This window comes from Mercenaria mercenaria, chromosome 10 (assembly GCF_021730395.1).
Source record: "Mercenaria mercenaria strain notata chromosome 10, MADL_Memer_1, whole genome shotgun sequence".
NCBI classification, from domain to species: domain Eukaryota; kingdom Metazoa; phylum Mollusca; class Bivalvia; order Venerida; family Veneridae; genus Mercenaria; species Mercenaria mercenaria.
In genome coordinates, this window is record NC_069370.1 from 10,128,906 (window position 1) to 10,146,518 (window position 17,613).

General features: G+C 36.8%; 1 protein-coding gene across 1 annotated transcript in view; it reads right to left on the reverse strand.

Moving 5' to 3' along the window:
* LOC123559779 (uncharacterized) overlaps positions 1–17,613 on the reverse strand; it is a 309,468-nt gene that overhangs the window by 274,195 nt on the left and 17,660 nt on the right. The window contains exon 15 of the mRNA XM_053516694.1: positions 16,972–17,124. Within this exon, the coding sequence (XP_053372669.1) occupies positions 16,972–17,124 (153 nt within the window). The remainder of the gene's footprint in view (positions 1–16,971; positions 17,125–17,613) is intronic.

Here is a 17,613-nt window from a genome sequence, read left to right on the forward strand (position 1 = left end):
GTGGCCACAATGGTTTGCAACCACAGCATTGGAACGCATTCAAATAGCAACAGAAATTTCATTAACAGCGGCATTTTCAACACAAGTAAAATGTTTGTAAAAATGTATGCTCCCATGCAGTCTTGTGATCATTATAACCTTGATTTTTACCTACTTTCCCGGAACCAACAGAGGTCATCAACATCAAAAGTGCAGACATGCTATCAAATCTAAAGATACTGGGTCAAGTGGTTCTCAAGTTTCAAGGGTTCAGGTCCCTGAGACTTACTTCGACTTAACCCAGTCATGCTACCAAGATTGAAGGTCCTGGGTCAAGTTGTTCTCCAGTCATTGGGCTGAAACCTTAAGCTCTACTGACCGAGCGACGCGACCGACAGGTACCCCGCTTGTTCGATGAGATACAGAAAAACAATTTATTGTCTCAAGTGACAGTAGAATGCAAGCTAGGCGTCCGGTGAACGGTCGGGTTGACACTTTCAGTTAGGCCAAGGTTACGTAAAACATAACGATGAATTGTCTATTTCACGGCTACATTGCTAAACAATTACAAATATCAACATGCCCGGCGCTGATTCGAGAAAAAATAATGTTACAACTATATATTTGTTTGGAACTTATTGTCTGAAATCATTCGTCTTAAGGTTGAGAATCAGGCCTTGAGAAACAAAACTCAAACAACACCAAATCATAGAAAGAAAGAGTTGTTTGACATGAAAATTGAACAACATGTAAAACATGTATATAACTTTACGAAACAAGTGTCAGTATACCGATATAAACATTGAATTCCGGGAAAGGACTGCCTAAAGGGGCTCCACTTCCGGACAGTAAAGCGCCTTTAAAAACTCACCATTTTCAAAGAACAGTTACAGATGTTCGTTTTGATGCATTTGCAATAGCGTGCGAGTGGTGAAATTTGGCATAACAAGGTGAAACACAGTTTTCAGCAATTGTTTATCTTTATTTTATTACAAATGGTATTCATTTTCAGAGGGAGATAACTTTTTCCGATTATTTTAAGTACAAATGGCATTCATTTTCAAAGGGAGACAACTTTTTCTGATTATTTTAAGTAATCGTCGAGAAAAAGTTGTTTCCCTTTGAAAATGAATGCCATTTGTAAAGAAATAAAGATAAACAATTGCTGAAAACTGTGTTCCACCTTGTTATGTGAAATTTCACCACTCGCACGCTATTGCAAATGCATCAAAACGCACATGTGTAACAGTTCTTCGAAAATGGTGAGTTTTTAAAGGCGTTTGACTGTCCGGAAGTGGGGCCCCTATAGGTAGTCATTTTCTGGAATTCAACGTTTATATCAGTATACTGACACTTGTTTCGTAAATTTATATATATGTTTTACATGTTGTTCAATTTTCATGTCAAACTAATCTTTCTTTCTATGATTTGGTGTTGTTTGATTTTTGTTTCTCAAGGCCTACTTCGTAACCTTAACCCTCTAATTCATGTTTAGAAGTTGGCGGTTACTTGCGAAGAACAGGTTAGTACTGGTACAGAATACAGGAACACTGGTTAGGTTAACTTCCAGTCTTTATATTACTGAAATACTGTTGAAAAACAAACAAAATGCTATCGATTACTTTGAAATACATAAAACAAATGCTGGTAAAGTGTATACCAAGGAATAGATCCATCATACCACCAGCTGTACTTACGAAAACCCTGCCGTATCGGAGACCTGTACGGTAACACTTGAAGCAAGTAAAGTTGTCATAGATTTTTTACTTTTTTCTATCTGTGTATAATCAATCTAAATGATATAACTTGGATCCAACCCGCTATACACTGAGTCTTACGTCAACAAATCGTCTAAAAATAGGATGATTAGATTTTTAGAATTCGAGAATCTCCTTCGTAAACTATATGCAAAGCTAGCAAAATGGCGTAACCAGAATGCGTAAAAAATGTCGTCTGTTATGAAAATATACTCTATGGATCTAGTGACCGGAGTCGCGTGCTCTGAATGTCGCCTTTATAAGGTTAAAATGCATTGTTGCTGATTTTATAAAACATTTCTTACAGGTTAAAAAGATATGGAACAGTATTTGACTTTTGATCTCAAAGTGTGACCTTGACCTTGGACCTAGTGAGCAACTCGTTATGCGTTCCGGATGTCGTCTGGATGAGGTAAGCAACTGATTTTAGTTTTTAGACATAATGGAGCGCACATGATCTCTAAGTGTGACCTTGACCTTAAACCTAGTGAGTTATGTTACGTTAACAACTGATGCTAATTGTATGAACATTTTACCAAAGAAGATATGAAGCAAACATGAATAACGTACTGACCAACGGAGAAAGCAAGAAGACGAACCAACGGACTACAGCTCTCATTATACTGTGTCTGGGGTTGTAACAATAACGTGGTGAAATTTCATGATATAGATCGATTTATTTAGGTAACAAGCGTATAAAGCATGACAAAATATGATGCGTCGACGACATAATAACACTTATATGGAAATTATAACGATATAACATCATTTATACAGAAATTAGACATAACAACATTGTATTAGAATTCATAACGGTATAATAACATCGATACAGAAAGAAAGTTATAACGACACTGATATAGAAATTTTAGTGTCGTCATGCCGACTTTCGGGTAATATGCGCAGTTAAATTACACAATTCAGTTTCCAACTATGTACGTATTCCACTGAGCCAATATCATTTCTATTTCATTTCATGCGGTAGTCGACTAAAGCTACTTTCTATAATATCGGGTGACATTTAAAACGACCACATAGGTCCTTCTGCGAATGCCAACAGGAAGTCGAAATATTTTTTGTGTCCTCATTTGTCGCGTGGCACGTGTCCCCTCCCCCGCAAGCCTGACAACACAACAGACTGCTATTTTGTCGTGTGCTCATGTGATCCCGTGGTTACCCGCCAGCATGACGACACGACAAAACTGGGTGCCAACACTACAGAAAAATGTCATGTTATCGCACTACCTTGTCGTGTCCTCATTCTGGCGGGGGCGCCAACACGACACAAGTCGTTTATCGTGCTGACATACTGTCGTTCTAGTGAGGACGATAACATGGCAGCCCGGCATGACAGAAATAAGCCAACATACAAGTCACAAAAATAAATAAAAGTTTCGAGCGAATACCTACTGTTTTACAAGACAATAAAAATATAGACATTGATTCAATTGCAATATTCTTTAATATCTGACAAAAATTAAATGCTCAAGTACAGGATAATGATGTTACTTTTTCTTTTCTTTCCTCATAGCGGTCCTAATTTTGCATAAAAGCATTAGATCTATTTAATAACTGATTCTTTAAAATTTTGATTTATATTAACAATACAATTTTTCAAAAGTATCCCAACTTTTCAAACTATACGTCTAGGGTATTGTGAGGTATTTGTAAACTACAAGGATTGCATTACAGCCCATTGTTAAGTAAATATACAATCGGCAAGACAAATAAAATGATTTCTGGGAGAACCCGCCTTCATAGCAGTGCTTTGTATGAACAGATAGTCGAAGTATGTCCTTCATCAGAGTACAACAATTTTTAAACTTTCATATTATCAAAGTATTTTCATTTAACTTTTAACACCAAATAATTTGAAATATATATTTTATTTTCGGCCAGTGAAACACTCTTCCCTCACTATTCGTTTCTCAACTTCCGGTCATAATATAGTCTTATAGATATAAACGGTAAATAAACTGATAAAGACAGTACGGAGTGCTTGTGTCTGGTAAAAAGCGCTCGCTTTGCTTCTTAATTCTGCTACACCAGTACCTACAAATGGATTGCGTATCTTATGCAAAGAAGGATCTACTTTCACCGGAACAAATTTGATTGCTTTTGTAGGGGACTGACCGATATCTGCTTTTCCCCAATTTGTCGCTATAGTTGCACCGAACAATTGCCTTGCGTCTTCCTTTTCCTTAGCAACTGGATTGTTTACAACAGAAGCTTGATCGATTTGTTCTTTTCCTCTCACACCCGCATTGTTTACCGTGAAAGAATCATCGGTACTTTCTCTTACTGAATTATCTGTTTTGCTTTCATCTGATGATTGTCCGATATCTTTTTCTCGCGGAACACTCGCTTTGTATGTACTCGTAGATAAATCGGTGTTGTCGCTTACAGAAACACTCGCTTTGTTTACTCCCTTTTCCCTAATTCCAATGTCTTCTTTTCTCCGAAAACCTACATTGTTTACACTGGAAGACTGGCCAGTCTTTCCTCTTCTCGAAACACCTGACTTGTTTGCATCTGAAGATTGCCCGATATCTTTTCTTCTCGGAACAACGACCTTGTTTGTACCACCACGTGATCGTCCGATATTTGCTTTTCTTCGAAAGCTCGCATTTTTTGCACCTGAGGATTGTCCAATATCTTTTCTTCTAGGAGCAAGGACCTTGTTTGTACCACCACGTGATCGTCCGATATTTGCTTTTCTTCGAAAGCTCGCATTTTTTGCACCTGAGGATTGTCCAATATCTTTTCTTCTCGGAACAAGGACCTTGTTTGTACCACCACGTGATCGTCCGATATTTGCTTTTCTCCGAAAGCTCGCATTTTTTGCATCCGAGGATTGTCCAATATCTTTTCTTCCCGGAACAAGGACCTTGTTTGTACCACCACGTGATCGTCCGATATTTGCTTTTCTTCGAAAGCTCGCATTTTTTGCACCCGAGGATTGTCCAATATCTTTTCTTCTCGGAACAAGGACCTTGTTTGTACCACCACGTGATCGTCCGATATTTGCTTTTCTCCGAAAGCTTGCAGTTTTTGCACCCGAGGATTGTCCAATATCTTTTCTTCTCGGAACAAGGACCTTGTTTGTACCACCACGTGATAGTCCGATATTTGCTTTTCTCCGAAAGCTCGCATTTTTTGCACCTGAGGATTGTCCAATATCTTTTCTTCTCGGAACAAGGACCTTGTTTGTACCACCACGTGATCGTACGATATTTGCTTTTCTCCGAAAGCTCGCATTTTTTGCACCTGAAGATTGTCCAATATCTTTTCTTCTCGGAACAAGGACCTTGTTTGTACCACCACGTGATCGTCCGATATTTGCTTTTCTTCGAAAGCTCGCATTTTTTGCACCTGAGGATTGTCCAATATCTTTTCTTCTCGTAACAAGGATCTTGTTTGTACCACCACGTGATCGTCCGACATTTTCTTTTCTCCGAAAGCTCGCATTGTTTGTGCTTGAAGACAGACTGGTATCTTCTTTTCTCGGAAAAGATTTAGAAGATGATCCTAAATAAAGGAAGGTAGTAAGGATAAACCATTTTCAAGTTAGTCACATTTATCTTTTCTACATCCTTTTGATTTATTACGTGCTTAAGTATATACATAAAAACATTTCTACCTTTTACTTTAATGGGAATATGCAAGTAAGATAATACCTGTATTTCTATTTGGAAAGAGACAATTCAATAGTAGATATTCCTAATGCAATGTTATGGCAGGGGTTTTGGGCGCAGAGACATCATCATGGTTTTCTTTATGATATAAAGTTTATAAGAACCAATAAATACGGTATACATGTCAATATCAAGCTAAATACGAATACAAATGTACATGTGAAATTTAATTCATGATATGAGCCGCACAATGGGAAAACCAACATAGTGGCTCTGCGACCAGCATGGATCCAGACCAGCCTGCGCATCCGCGCAGTCTGGTCAGGATCCATGCTGTTCGCTTTCAAAGCCTATTACAATTAGAGAAACGGTTAGTGAACAGCATGGATCCTGACCAGATTGCGCGGATGCGCAGGCTGGTCTGGATCCATGCTGGTCACAAAGCCACTATGTTGGTTTTCTCATGACGCGACTCATATACATTTTTACATTCAGACCTATATTCATATCATGACATCATAAATTATGGTAAATCTTACTTGTTATTTGTTGACTTACCATGTATGGTAACGACCATATTCGGAAAGAACGATGACGTCACCGTACCTCAAAACGACTGCCATTTATTACATAAATACTACTCAAATGGACATATAAGTTTTGTTTGTCGTTTGATGATTTGAATATTTCAACAACCTCTTTCTTAGAAAAATTGTTTCCAAATACTGCATTTCTGCTTAAGCATCCGTGACCTAGACAAGTCAATTCAATACATTGATTTGCTTGATAACGCTTGATAACATCGGAAATAAAAAGACGAAGCTAAAAAAAAATTGAGCCGCGCCATTAGAAAACCAACATAGTGGTTTGTGACCAGCATGGATCCAGACCAGCCTGCGCATCCCCACAGTCTGGTCATGATCCATGCTGTTCGCTAACAGTTTCTCAATTGCATTAGGCTTTGACAGCGGACAGCAAGGAGCCTGACCAGACTGCGCGGATGCGGATGCTGGTCTGGATCCATGCTGGTCGCAAACCCACTATGTTAGTTTTCTCATGGCGCAGCTCATATATGGATTTTGTATCTGATCAGTTTTTAAAACTTGCAGTAAATAAGACATTTCTATATATTTCTGTTAGATAAATGTAAAATGGCCCAGCGTCTGATTTGGCACCATCGTGGAACTTGTCCATTTTTCAACTTTGACAGTACCATTGACTGTTAAAAGGGGTGCTTATCAAAAATGATATTGACTGAATGGCGAACGTGCAGATCATGATCAGACTGTACGGATGTGCAGGCTGATCATGATCTACACTGGATGCAAAGGCAGAATCAATCGTGTCCAGCATGATGAGGGTTAAAAGAAATTATTATCTTAGTATCTACGACTTTTGTCTATCTCTTATATAGCTGAGAATGTTGGTATAGTTACCTAAACGTAAAGTATGTTTGCTGTCTTCCAGGACTCGTGACCTTCCTGGTAAAAACAACAGAACAATACGTATTGTTAATTGTGGATATGAAATTGCATCATGATGAGGCAAGTTGAAAATTGCCATGGGTGATGTTTTCTTGAGTGAACATTAATTTAGTATTACCATGTACAAACTAGATCAAAATTCATCAATACATATCATATTAAAAGTACAAGACTCATTACAATTTTAACTAGGTCAGTCTTAAATCTATTCAGAAACGAATAAAATGTCTACCATCTGACGTCCGTGGTTTACAAAATCCTGGTTCACCCTCGTACTTCTGACAAAGGCAAATAGGTGCATGTCCCTTGATTGTAGCACAGGAAGTTTGACCATCCAGAGGAACTCTCTTATAACCTATAAAGTAATATCTCTAGTGAAAGGCGGGCATTGGATATCAATAAGCGTGTCTTTCTCTCTTTTATGTGCGGCAGTTTTCTGAATATCATCTGTAAGTTTTTTGACAAACTGTTTGATGCTAGATATTTTGATGAAGCTTTGGCAGAAAACTTTGTAGTACCTTTACATTAATGTGACATTGATGCAGCAAATAGTTCTCCTTTTCTAGTTCAATATATTTGAACTATACTGAAGAACGTTTTATGAAACACGAGGTTAATGGTATAGAAACTGGAATGTTATTTTGTTCTTACTTTTATATAATTATGCTGATGATATTGTAATGTAATTATGACCGAGTCAGAAGAAGAACTAAGAAAGGGTTAACTTATCACTGATGTTATTGTAATAGATGGAAACTAAGTGTTGATTCTACCAAGACAAAAATTATGATATTTTTTTATGCAAAGGTGGGCAGATAAAAAGTGTTCTGTAGTTTTTATATAAGGGACAGGTTTTAAATATTGTCAATAAGTTTAGAAAATTGTTTTTATCACTGATAGTTCTTTTCAAGTGATATGTGATACATTACCAGGACATGCTACAAAGGATTTGTTTTGTTTTTGTTGGGTTTAACGTAACACCGACACGATTAAGTCAAATGGCGACTTTCCATCTTTGATGATAGAGGAGAACCCCGGGTGCCTCTCCGGACAATATTTCATTAAAAGTTACATCAAAACCCTCTATGCATTTAGAAGATATGCACCGGACAAAGTTTGTGGACGCCAACCAATTCCGGTCACCTGTGATAATTTTAACGACATTTCTATTTATATACTTACAAACAAACGTGTGTCTATATTCTGTGGCTTGTTTTCAAATTTATTGTTCATGCATTTGCTATAAATATGCAAACTGGGGCTCATAGCTGAACCGTGAAAATAAACAGTATCAAAGTTTGATAATAAATCATAAAGAAAAACCTTCTCGACAGTTTTCTCCCCTTCCCTGGCCTGCCGGACACTGACATGTCATCTGCATTTTATTTTCATCTTGAGCATAATTAACGCATTGTTGAGCAGGACTACATGAATGTTTTCCACGTTTGCACATTTTTTGTCTGTCTGAAATATAGTATCTCTATCACATTAGAAAAGAATTAAATTATTTGACTGTGTTTTTATTAAAAGAAAGTCAAGAAAAAAAAGTACCTTATGACTTCCCTATTAAAAGTTTTTCTTAAAGTAGTGGTTTCATCAAGAGCGGACACCTGGGTAGAAGCACCGACCTTTCGTGGTTTCCTCACATGAAGAATTTAACAACCCGATTGAGGCTCGAACCCACATCGATGAGGGGCAAGTGTTTTAAAGTCAGCGACCGTAACCAATTAGTTAAATATATTAAAAATCTATAATGATATATAAACAAGAAGTATTATAAGACCTCTATACCAATATCGATTGCTGTTGTTTTACTGCTATACATTTTTGAACTTGTAGACAACATTACCGTAAGGCAAGCGGAAGAACAAGTAAGATAAAGTTTAATATATCATTTTATCGTATAAAATAAAACTTCAACATACAGTCCAAAACATTCCGATATCTCGAGTGGATTTTACCGGTCTCGGTTTTTTCCTTCTTATTTCATATGAATCAACTGCGGATATCTCGATTTGGATATTTCGACTTGTGCTCTGAAGTGAGAACCTAGGTTCTAACTTGAGAACATAGGTTCTTGGATTAATTGTGCAATTCGCGTGCCATAGGCCACTCTTACTGATATATGGTTTAAATCTAGGTCACTTCTCATCACGGTTAAAACAACATGACTGTCGGGAATCGATAACATATTTATAGCGCATTAACGTAGCGTCACGTACCGCGCTTATGTTGACGTCACTTCCGACGTAACGTTGTTTTGTAGTTACAATTAATACATATGATACTATATTTATTTTATGTTCTCCAGTGAACTATAGAGTTTTCTCAGTGAAATAAAAGTGATAATCTACAGTTTTGAAACAGTAGATTATCGTTTTTATTTTTCACTGTTTTTGCCGAACTAGTTCCGGTCCTCCGTCGCGATTGAAGTCAAATTGTATACCGAGCGTTATGAATACCGGGGACCATAATGACGATGACGTCGTTAAAATGACGTCATTTGTGTTATGCTTTCTGTTGATCTTTCCCACTATTTTCGACATTTTATAAATTACGCAACAAAAGCAGAGTTTTACACATGAAATAAAAACAAAATTTGTTTGTGTCAATGAAATATCAATTTTATTTCACTCGTGAGCACCAAAAAAAGTCATTTTCACTCGTGGCTACGCCACTCGTGAAAATATCAATTTTTGATGCTCACTTGTGAAATAAAATTGATATTACACTGAAACAAACAAATATCCTCTATATAGTAACAAAAATGAATGTGTTTTCAGCAGATTATTGCTTTGACACACTGATTATCACTTATCGGCCCAGGCCGAAAACTCATAATCATAATCCGCCCGGTGAACACGTGCGCGTGAAACCAATGGCTACAAAAAAAAACGTCATCATGGTCAGTCCGCTTTCAACATGGCGGCCGAGCGGACGTCGGAGACGTTATTAGACGCCATAATGGTCTGTCACTGGTCTACACGTTAAACTGTTGTTTATCGCAAAATTACAATGCTTACAAGGATTTTTAGTAATAAAATAGAACATGCACATATTTACATTGGAGCTAGAATTCCGAGTTTCAACAGTGTTCGGGTATGTGGTGTAAAACAGCATGATTCGCACCACACAATTTCAAAATTTCGACGAAGTTGCAGGTTTCTTCTCAGTGAAAATGGAATGACTGCTTTTCCTAAACATAGATCTACTGCTAAGAAAACTGCATTTTTTCATGGAATGTCTCAAATTAGACTCAAATTTTTTGCTGTTCCACATTTTTAGAATGGCGAACCATTTGATGCGTTTGATAGGTACATAGAGTCAGTGTACCCGGTTTCGCACACATTTCCTAAGAATACCTTCCTATCTAGCTAAAAATGATTAAATTTGAATTTACCTCCATATGTTTTAATAAACACACTTATTTCGGTTTGAAACACGCTACTTTCACTTCTCACTACAATGAAGTCATACCTCATAGTGTACTTGATTCGGATAACATATTTTGACCAGTTGTTGCATTTAAGTGTACCCGGTTTCGCACACCCTGCTATTTATAGAACTCAGTGATAACAACGCAGTTACTGAACAGAAAAATATTAATTTACTTTTTAACCATTCATATAATTCAATTTAAACATGTATTTCCCAATAAAACATCTGAAAGTGAAATTTAAAATTAGTTATGAAAGTGAAAGCTAGGTACCAAACTCTGATTTTACTTCTAAAAGCAGAAAAGGCTAAAACAACTGAATACATGAAACAAAAATAAAACAATAGAAGCTGTTGAATCACAAAAGACCCCCACAAGTCTAATTATTCGATTAAGTTCTCTGTTTTAATAAAAACGTAAAGCAAACAATCAAGTTGAAGGCATTTTGCAGGTTGGGAGAACTTCAATAAATGTTGAAATATTTTTCATTCTGGTAAAGTAGTAGGTAAATACTAACCTGTATGATGGAATAGTAATTTTTCAATTTATTTTGCACCTTGTTGTTGTTTGTATAGTCATTATTTTCATGAAACTTTATATTTTTCAGCTGACCTACTGGTCTCCATTGACATTGTTATTATTTTCGTCTGCACTTACCAGAACGAGGCTCCAGTGGGGAAGGACCCCTTGTGTCAAATTATGTAGGGAATAACTCAGTTTCGTGAAATAATAACAAAGAATTGTTGAATTTTCTGCTTTATTCTCACAAAGTACATGAATTTACTGGGTGTGCGAAACCGCGTACAGTGCGAAACCGGGTACACTGACTCTACGAATTTTGAGACAAATGTACCCCAAGACTATTTAACCACTGAAAACTAGCGCCAGGAGTTGTAATTACTCCCCTTGAGTAATGCAACCAAACATATGTATTAAAAACATTAATACACGCCAGAGCCGGGCCGGGAGGTGATAATCGGCCCTGTATTCATAATTAGCCCTCGGGCCATTATTCATTTTCCGGGACGATTATCACCTCCCGGCCCGCCTCTGTCGTGTATTAACCTCTAAATACACGACAGAGTCGGGCCGGGAGGTGATAATCGGCCCGGAAAATGAATAATAAAGCCCTCGGGCCATTATGAATTTCGGGCCGATTATCACCTCCCGGCCAGGCTCTTGCGTGTATTAATGTCTTTAATACATATGTTTTGTTGCACTACTCAAGGAAGGTAGAATTACAACTCCTGTCGCTAGATTTCAATGGCTAAATAGTTTGGGCACTCTTGTCTCAAAATTTGTGTTTGTTAGTAGCCGGAAGCAATTTGGGGTCATAAGTGAGTTTACTATAATAAACTTATTCTTGCACATTAAGACAACTACTGTACAGAATTTCTTGTCGGTCAGGAGCTAAATGTAAATTCGTAGATTAGATCTAATGTATCTATCAAACTCATCTAATCGCCATTCTAAAAATGTGGAAGAACACATACATTAAAAAAAAATGCGATTTTATTTCTAGACTAGCTAGATATCTGGATCTTTGTTTATGAAAAGCAGTCATGCATTTTCACTGAGAAGAAACCCGCAACTTCGTCGAAATTTGTGCGAATCATGCTGTTTTCCAACGCATACTCGAACACAGTTGAAACTCGGGACTCTGGCTCCAAAGTAAATACAAGCATGTCATGTTTTATTACTAACTTTAAGCCAAGATTTGTAATTCTGCGATAAACAACGGTTTAACGTGTAGACCAGTGACAGACCATTATGGCGTCTATGATGACGTTTTATGTAGCTACTGGTTTCACGCGCACGTGTTCACCGGTCGGATTATGATTATGAGTTTTCGGCCCAGGCCGATGAATGATAATCAGTGCGTGAAAGCAATAACCTGCTGAATACACATTCATTTTTGTTACTATATATAGTAACATATGTATTAAGTTATCGATTTCAGAGTGCTGGCGAGAAAACGTGTGTTAACAGAGAGATTCTCGCGCTCGCGTGCTGTTGTAACACATTTTTATATATGCGCGTTCCGTGGCAAAGCGTAAACGTCATTCGGCCCCAAAACGGATAATATAAAACGAAATGAAGTAAACATAAAAAAAACTCAGACATTCCCGCGCATTTCGTGGAAATTTAATGACGTTGAGTGACAATACATTGTATTCATTTATCAGTTTTTACGCATTTAATGCTAGAATAGCGTTAGCGCATGTTCATTTCGTGTTATAACATCTGCAGAATCCCGAGGATTCTGCAGATATTATAACACGAAAAAACATGCGTTATCCCTACATTATAGACCAAGTAAATTCGCCCAACATCTCCTATATATAAACGACGTCAACGTCAAAGCTTTATTTAAGAAATATTCTAACGTCCTCGTGGTTCAATTCCTACGCATCTGAACTCTGAACCGTGGTAAATCAGACGATAAACAACTCGAAGGCCTTGATTATTTGTTAAATATAATATCTCATTTAGTGATTTGTCGTTGAATAAATCAATGTTTGGAGTTCAGATGCGAAGGAATTATATCACGAGGGCGCAGCCCGAGTGATATAATAATACGCATCTGAACGACAAACAATGATTTTATTCAAGAGCAAATCACTAAATGAGATATATTATTTCGATTCTAACACGTTACCAAGGACTTTAAAGTACATCCTTGACGGCATTCATTAAATATCGGCCCGTTTTCAATCGGTTTCTTTTCCAGTGCGCCGCTATGCCGTTTGACGCTATGACGTAATAATTGTGACGTCAGAACAGTGAATTGTTGTATAATAATTCACTCTTTTCAGCCTTCTTTGTTTAAGAAATAATATATCTCATCTGTGATTTGTCGCTGAATAAATCACTGTTTGGAGTTCAGATGCCAAGGAATTATATCACGAGGGCGCAGCCCGAGTGATATAAATCTACGCATCTGAACGACAAACAATGATTTATTCACAAGCAAATCACTAAATGAGATATATTATTTCGATTCTAACACGTTACCAAGGATTTTGAAGTACATCCTTGTCGGCATTCATTAAATATTTGCCCGTTTTCAATCGGTTTCTTTTCCAGCGCGCCGCTACGCCGTTTGACGCTATTGTTGTTTAATAATTCACTGTTTCCAGCCTTCTTTGTTTAATAGGAAAATGAATCGGATCGTGTTAGAATTAATAGGAGAAAGAATCGGATCGTGTTAGAATACACTATAGTGTATTATCAAATTTACGTAATGGCTTTTCTTCACTCCCGCGACGTCAAACATGTGATAAAATATATTTATGTTACAGGACACCGAATTTTAAAAGATCATTCCGAACTAAAGAACGCAGCCAAACAAACTTATCGCATAGTGCGGCAATTTTCCTTTGATCTTTACAGTATGTTAAACATGGTAACACACATTATTACTACAAAATCTGTGCTGATATTTTACAAAACTGTTACGATATATATCAACACGGAAATCTCTATGGAGTTTCATTAGAAAGAAACTGTTGTGATATATATCAGCACAGTAAAACTGTTCCGATATATATCTCAACACTTTTTCTGTTAGGCCTAAAAAAAAATCTTTGTTTCCGGTAACATGCTCAAAAAAATTTGGGTAGGTAGGTCGGAATTTTTTTTTTGGGGGGGGGGATTTTTTTTTATTAAGTGAGACTTTTCCGAAATTATTTTTGTGTCAAAAATGAATACAAATAAGGGGGTTATGCATTTAGAGCATCAGTAAGTTGATTTCTAACATCACTGACCATGTTTAAAGCATAAAAAGTGCATTTTTGCAACCTTTTGTCAAGAAGTTGAAAAAAATATTCTCCGAGGTCATAAAAACATTTAGGGTCGGGCCAAAAATTTAGGGTAGGTCAGGATACCGGAAACAAACATTTTTTTACGCCTTACCGTGGCCAGGTCCTATCGAGGGAATATACTTTTATGATTTTAGCTCCAATTTACAGTTCACAGAGAAAAAATTATCACAAACACCTACATTTATAAAGTAAAAGAATAAATAAACTAGACTGTTTCAAAGATTCGATAGTTATTGCCAAATTCAGAAATACATGAAATGTATGAAATTCTGAGTTTTCTCAAATGTTTCTTTTCCTTGTTTTTTTTTTTTACAAACAAAAAAAACAAGTTTTTATTCCTTCTCTTCAGAAGGAATATTATAGTTCAATAAGTCACACTTGACTGAGCTACTGATACCGAAAGCTGTTGTCATTACAAGCTGGCCAATAAAACTCCGTGACCTTAGAAATAACCTCTGACGTTAGACTATTCTTTCCTTATTGAGGCGACTCTGACTGAACGTGTTCCGTGGATTACATATTACTAAACCCGAGGATGTTATTTCCTCCATTCTTGAGGAACATAACATACATTCAGTCGACCAGATAGACATATATCAGCAAATTTAAATGTAAACAACTAAATATTATCGTTACCTTGAAATGCATAGTTAACATATGAAAACAAACCACATTGCGACCCTCTAATTATGCGCAACAAATTCACGCATCGAATCGTAAATGATTAACCGGGTCAATGTCTTATTGCCGTATTTACTCTACTGAAAGTGGTAACAGATTTAATTTGTTGTTGGATTTAACAATTTATGTTAAATAACTAGCGTAAATACTTACTTGAAATTTTTTGGCAGTATAAAACAGACATTGCAACCAAAATTTTACAAGATGATCATTTTATATTTATATAGATATGCCCTAGAAGGAACTTTTGCTATGCTTTAACTTGTACAATATGTTTGGCCAATGAAATGCAAAGATTTAAAACCAGTGCGGAAATCTGGTGGATACTTTTATCTGGGGAACACATTTTCTAAAAAAGAAGTTTTCGTGTTTCAGTCAGCGAGGCGCAGAAAGGGAATCAAAAATGTAAAAATAATAATAAACAAATTTAAATGAAAATAATATATAAATTTTAATGATAAAACTATGCGATAAAACAGTTATAATATGTAATGCTCGTGTGTTACGAGGATATATCATAGCTAGGGGAACATCTCGGTATATTTCTCTGCACATATCTGTCTCGGCCTACCGGCCTGGACGATATGTGCAGAGAAAAATACCCTTGATGTACCCCTAGCTCTGATATATCTTGGTAACACACTCTCACACATACTATAACTATTACTAACAGCGTACTTTACTTGTTTCAGCCAGTTTATGAGGTTTGTGAAACGTCCAAAAATCCTTATGCCCCTAACACAGACAAACTGAATGAACACCACGGTAACAAAACTGAGGGAAAATAACTTGCTGCTGTATGACTATAAGTATATACATGTTGAAAAACTGGTCTTTATTGGCAGGTGGTTTTTATTTACAGGTTAAAATACAATGTACATTTTGAAATAGGAAACAATACCAGCGTTCTCTAAAGCATGGTGGTTTCTTTAACAGGGTGTTTTAGCACAGATGTGACTTTACATTCGACCATTTTATCAAATTATGAACATACCCAAAGGTACCGGAAGATATAAGTAAATACTAATGCTAGTTTTCTATATAAATCTTGTAAAGATTGCATACCATGTAGCCAGGCAAAACCTGACAAGCAAATAACTTTAGATGACAACATTTGAGACTCACTTACCTTATAACAACCATATGGGCCGCGCCATGAGAAAACCAACATAGTGGGTTTGCGACCAGCATAGATCCAGACCAGCCTGCGCATCCGCGCAGTCTGGTCAGGATCCATGCTGTTCGCTAACAGTTTCTCCAATTCCAATAGGCTTTAAAAGCGAACAGCATGGATCCTGACCAGACTACGCGGATGCGCAGGCTGGTCTGGATCCATGCTGGTTGCAAACCCACTATGTTGGTTTTCTCATGGCGCGGCTCAATTATTACATTAATGAAAAATATCTTTAAAATATATAAGATCTATTTATTCAGTCTATAAGGAAGAATCCATTGATACGAACGACTATGTTACACCCTTTGCTGTTATATACAGTCCAAGCTTACCGAGTATTGGTAGAATCTTAATTGCATACTGGGCAATTTAAAGAGTCAACCAATAATGGTGTAAAAGATCTATATATACGAAACCATTTATTGGATATAGACGCCCGAAAATGTTTCTTATTCGGTTAAAATATCATAAAAAATATGTCCGTATCATTACTTAATGCAACAGACGTCGGTGTACTCATTGTAACACTTACCATCTAAGGTAGTAACTTTGGTAGTAACAAGCAGGACCGTACTAATAGAAACTGTGCTTCTAAAGATGTCGTTTACCTTACTTACTGTTAAAAAACGTAATATCAAACTAACTAAAACGTCTCAAAATGGATATTGTAACTGGTGATATTAATTGCTTATGTAAAGAGAATTTTCGGACACACAAGTTAAAAATATAGCATCCAAACGGTTTGAATTCTAAAACATTTTTCGATGTTTGATGACTAGTAACTGTAAAACCATTGTTGATATGAGCCGTGCCATGAGAAAACCAACATAGTGGGTTTGCGACCAGCATGGATCCTGACCAGACTGCGCGGATATACGCAGGCTGGTCTGGACCCATGCTGGTCGCAAACCCACTATGTTGATTTTCTCATGGCACGGCTCATATCATGTTTGTGTTGCTCTCTTTACTATCATATATATTTATACAAGTGTTGTACTTACGTTTCTTGGCCTTTTTATAGTAACATATGGAGGTAGGTATTTTCTTCATTTTCATGTATTTCCACTTTGTACAAATACAGCGAGCTGTTCCATCTGGTAAACCAATACAGTCAACTCTAGCAGTCTTCTTACAGGAGGAACATGGGTACGACTCTTTTCAAAATAAAATAAAAATTTGTGACATTAACTGTTTTGTTCCGAATAGTATATATCGTTTTTCGAAAACCAAAACTGGTATACACAAAATAAAAATACAAATAATTACGCATTGTGTCCATTGTGGTGTTTACTGCAAGTAGATTACAGATCTGGCCAATGATCTTACTATGGGTTTTGACCTCGAACCGATATGAAGATACTTTATGCGATTTGTCAAATTATTCATTTAATTACGGCATTTCATCGTTTACAATTTGACGTTGATGAACCGGCTTGCTGAACGTTCTTCCGCGAATTGTCTTGCTCTTTGAATTATTTCTGCTAAGTAATACGAACACTTTTCAAAGGGTTGAATAGCTATTGCACGGACACAAAGTCCTTCGATCTCGAACTTGAAGCAATATCTGTGAACGTTGCCGCCTCAATAAAAAGTGGTAGAGTGTCCGTTTTCAGTGCGGGAGGTCTGAAGTTCGATTCCCTTAC